The sequence below is a fragment of the Erythranthe guttata genome, chromosome 14 (assembly GCF_056151865.1).
Source record: "Erythranthe guttata isolate IM_541 chromosome 14, IM_541, whole genome shotgun sequence".
In the NCBI taxonomy this organism is placed as follows: Eukaryota; Viridiplantae; Streptophyta; class Magnoliopsida; order Lamiales; family Phrymaceae; genus Erythranthe; species Erythranthe guttata.
The window spans coordinates 6,525,205-6,528,446 of NC_142546.1; the positions used below are offsets into that span (position 1 = coordinate 6,525,205).

A 3,242-nucleotide genomic window follows, 5' to 3' on the forward strand; every position below is an offset into this window, starting at 1 on the left:
TTTGAAGTATTAAATACTTAACACTTACATATTTTAGATTTTGACATTCTTAATTGATAAATAAATTAAAAGAATTACTTTTAGATAGGAAATGTGAAAAGAATTAAAAGGATTACTTAATGTTCAAATATTAAAATATTTTTTTTTCAATTCGGGTGAAATGCGGGGCCGAATCGGCGGTTCACACGGTTCACATTTTTCAAGAACCAGGCCCGTTCCGATAGACACGGGCCGATTCACGGTTCCGGTACCGATTCGTCGGTCAACGGGCCGGTTCGATCCGGTTCCAGGCCAAAAACCGGCCTATTAAAAGAAATATTTAAGAAGTTATCATCAAGTTGTTGAAATTTTCTTCAAATTCCCTAAAAACTTCTACCTTTTAGAATGTATCGAAAAAAATCATAGAGCTTTTTAGACTACTCCCAAACAATAAGATTAAATAGAGTCTAACCATCACTCCCAACAATAGGATTAAATAGAGTCCAACCATCCATTAGATATGTGGTATGAAAAGAAGTAGTTTATAACATTCGCATCAACATAATAGGATATGCAAATTGTTCACCGAAAACATTAAATTTAGATGTTTTCACGATTAGGGAAAGAGAGAAAAAGAGACCTAATATATTGAAGTAAACGAGGCCCTAGTATATATGTTTACTCCGGGAATGTATTGATATGGAGGAGAAGATGCTGGTACATGGAAAACAAAAGCCTCGATTCTATTTTGTTCAGTAAGTTACCTAATTTGCAATATTAATTGCAATACAGCTGGAATTTGGTTTGTATAAGAGTTCGATGCTCGATTGGCAAATGCGATTCAACATCATATGCGGGATTGCAAGAGGGCTTCTTTCCCAAATTACGACAAATTACCAATCAGTATTCCTCATTCCCAGATCAAAACATTGTTAGGCAAAACTGATGTACCCTGCACTGGATTTCCCCCAGTTCCGAATTGAGATACAACTTTAGCAACAAACTCTCATATCCAGAAGAACAGTATAAAAAAAAGTGTGCATGTTGACTAAGAATGAATTGTAATTATCAATCGGCAGTAGATATAGCAACAGAACTACATTACATGGTTAAGGAACTTGTAAACATAACATCTTCATTTTAGTTCCAACACTCAAAACCAAGAGAACAAAATCCAGAACCAAATTCCTCTTCTGGAACAATTTTTAGGATGTCGAACATACATCATCGCCACATCAAGATTGTAAATGAACCAGTGATTCTGGACCGTTTTCATAAAACAGTGTCAAAAAAAAAAAAAAAGAGGGAGAGAGAGAGGGACTAACGTAAAGTGCAAGAAATCAGTCCATAACCACTACTGCCCCTACAGCTTTCATCTTCTCAATAATTTTCTCGGCTTCTTCCTTAGAAACTCCCTTCTTAAGAACAGAAGGAGTTTTCTCCACCAAATCCTTAGCTTCCTTTAATCCCAAATCTGTAAAACTCCGTATCTCTTTAATGACCTTGAGCTTTGAAGCTGCATCATAAGACTCTATCTTGAGCTCAAAGGCCGTCTTTTCGGGCTTCTTTTCTTCCTTAGCTGCAGCTGCTCCAGTATTCATGGCCACTCCAGCAGCACCTGGCTTCATTACACCAACAACAGGCATCTCCTTCATACCTAATTTCCTCATCATTATAGTAGAAAGCTCAGCAGTTTCAACGAGCGTGAGTCCAGATATTTCATCGACGAGACTCCATACCCTATCGGTTGGGGGACTACGATGCTCCGTAGGGTCAAAGTTTGCGGGATCATAATCAGCTGGGAGCCTTCTTTGGTCAATCTCTACTTCTTCATCTTCATCCTCCGACTTTGCCGCTTGACCAAAGTGTCTGATTGACTTAACGGAAAAAGGTGTGAAAGATTCATCTACACCACCAAATATGAAATATTATAAGCGGTGAGAACCATGCTAAAACAACTTAACATAGTAGCCATGTAAAAAAAAGTTAGTGATGCAGAAAATGTAAAAAAGAGGCATCTTTATAGCAAGTATACCATGGACCTTGCACATTTGACGAATCTGTAAGCCCAAAGTTACAAAATCAATAGTGAGCATGAAAACTAAATAACTATAGTCTTGATTCTTTTCATGAATATCAAAGTAAAGCAACCTTCTCGATTCACATATGGACTCGGCAGCATAGAATCATTTCAACCACAAATTGAAAATCTTAGTTTTCAATAGAAATGCATACAACTGCTAATTAACTTTCAAAAATCAATATTCGACCTAAATTTCACACAAGTCAGAAGCCAAAAATCTAGAAAGAAGAAAAACGAAAGAAAATCGGGATATTTTCACGATTAGGGAAAGAGAGAAAAAGAGACCTGAGGACGGTGGAGAGAAGAAGTTCCGTGAATGATTGAGGAGAGCAGGGTGAAAACCATTAGCGGAAAAGCAATGTGTAGAGGTCCTCTCCACGGCGACGGCGGCGGCGGCGGCGGCGGCGGAGGAGGAGGAGAGTATGGTGTTGTTATCGGTGATGGAAGACGATCGAGCAGCTAAACGACGTAGTAAAATCAGTCTCATCATCCCTCTCATCTCGTCTTCCCCAAAATTGCACCAAGGGCTTTGGATTTCAATTTGGCAGGAATCGGAAACCTACAAAAAGGAAACTTAGATTTGCACCAAAATCAAATAAAATTGGGGGCCCGCCTGTTAACGGGCTTTGGGCTTTTCATCTCGTCGGCCAAGCCCGCACATATAATAGAGGCACTCAAACATCTTCCGCTTCTTTTCTAACTCAGCAAATTGGCAATCTCACATACGCCCCTAATGATATATGCATAAATATTCCCATAGAAGAATTAATTCATAAATGTCGATCTTGAAAATGATTTTTGAAAATGTGAAACAAGTATGTTATTAATCTATATAATATATAAATTGAAACTCTCATGATCTAGAATTGCGACATTTGGCATCCATGTCATCATCCACGTAGGCATCCTAATCATGATCCATGTTAATTTTTGGTTTTTTTTATATATTATTGTTTATACCCTAAAACTAATTTTTGATTTTTGTATGGTTTTCCGTTTAATATTTACCAATTTCTTTTATCTTTGATAATTAATTGTGATTTTTATTTTTTATTAGATGTTCGAATCAGGTCGTTTGAGTAAAGATTTATCTGTCGAAATTTATGACGGAATGCAAGATATGGTACTACAAGGAGACATGAAAAATTCTGATATCGAAAAACGCATCAAATTGCCTTCT

The 3,242-nt window shown here is 37.2% G+C and overlaps 1 protein-coding gene across 2 annotated transcripts; it reads right to left on the reverse strand.

Annotated features, from left to right (window-relative positions):
* Positions 1-1,023: 1,023 nt before the first annotated feature.
* On the reverse strand, positions 1,024-2,863 carry LOC105957214 (uncharacterized). Of its 2 annotated transcripts, XM_088813568.1 has the most exons (3): positions 2,525-2,787; positions 2,348-2,470; positions 1,024-1,885 (listed from the first exon to the last, which is right to left on the reverse strand). In XM_088813568.1, the coding sequence occupies exons 1-3, from the start codon at positions 2,559-2,561 to the stop codon at positions 1,320-1,322; spliced, it is 726 nt and encodes a 241-aa protein (XP_088669694.1). In that variant the 5' UTR covers positions 2,562-2,787; the 3' UTR covers positions 1,024-1,319. The 2 variants fall into 2 exon arrangements, with proteins under 2 accessions (XP_088669694.1, XP_012836599.2); XM_012981145.2 differs by having other exon boundaries at positions 2,348-2,863.
* Positions 2,864-3,242: the final 379 nt, after the last annotated feature.

What these genes read in the sequence shown, in the direction of transcription:
- LOC105957214 (XM_012981145.2), bottom strand. Translation starts at nt 2,561, where the DNA reads ATGAGAGGGATGATGAGACTGATTTTACTACGTCGTTTAGCTGCTCGA. An exon ending in CTTCTCTCCACCGTCCTCAG is followed by an intron (nt 1,886 to 2,347) that starts GTCTCTTTTTCT and finishes TTGGTGGTGTAG; the next exon opens with ATGAATCTTTCACACCTTTT.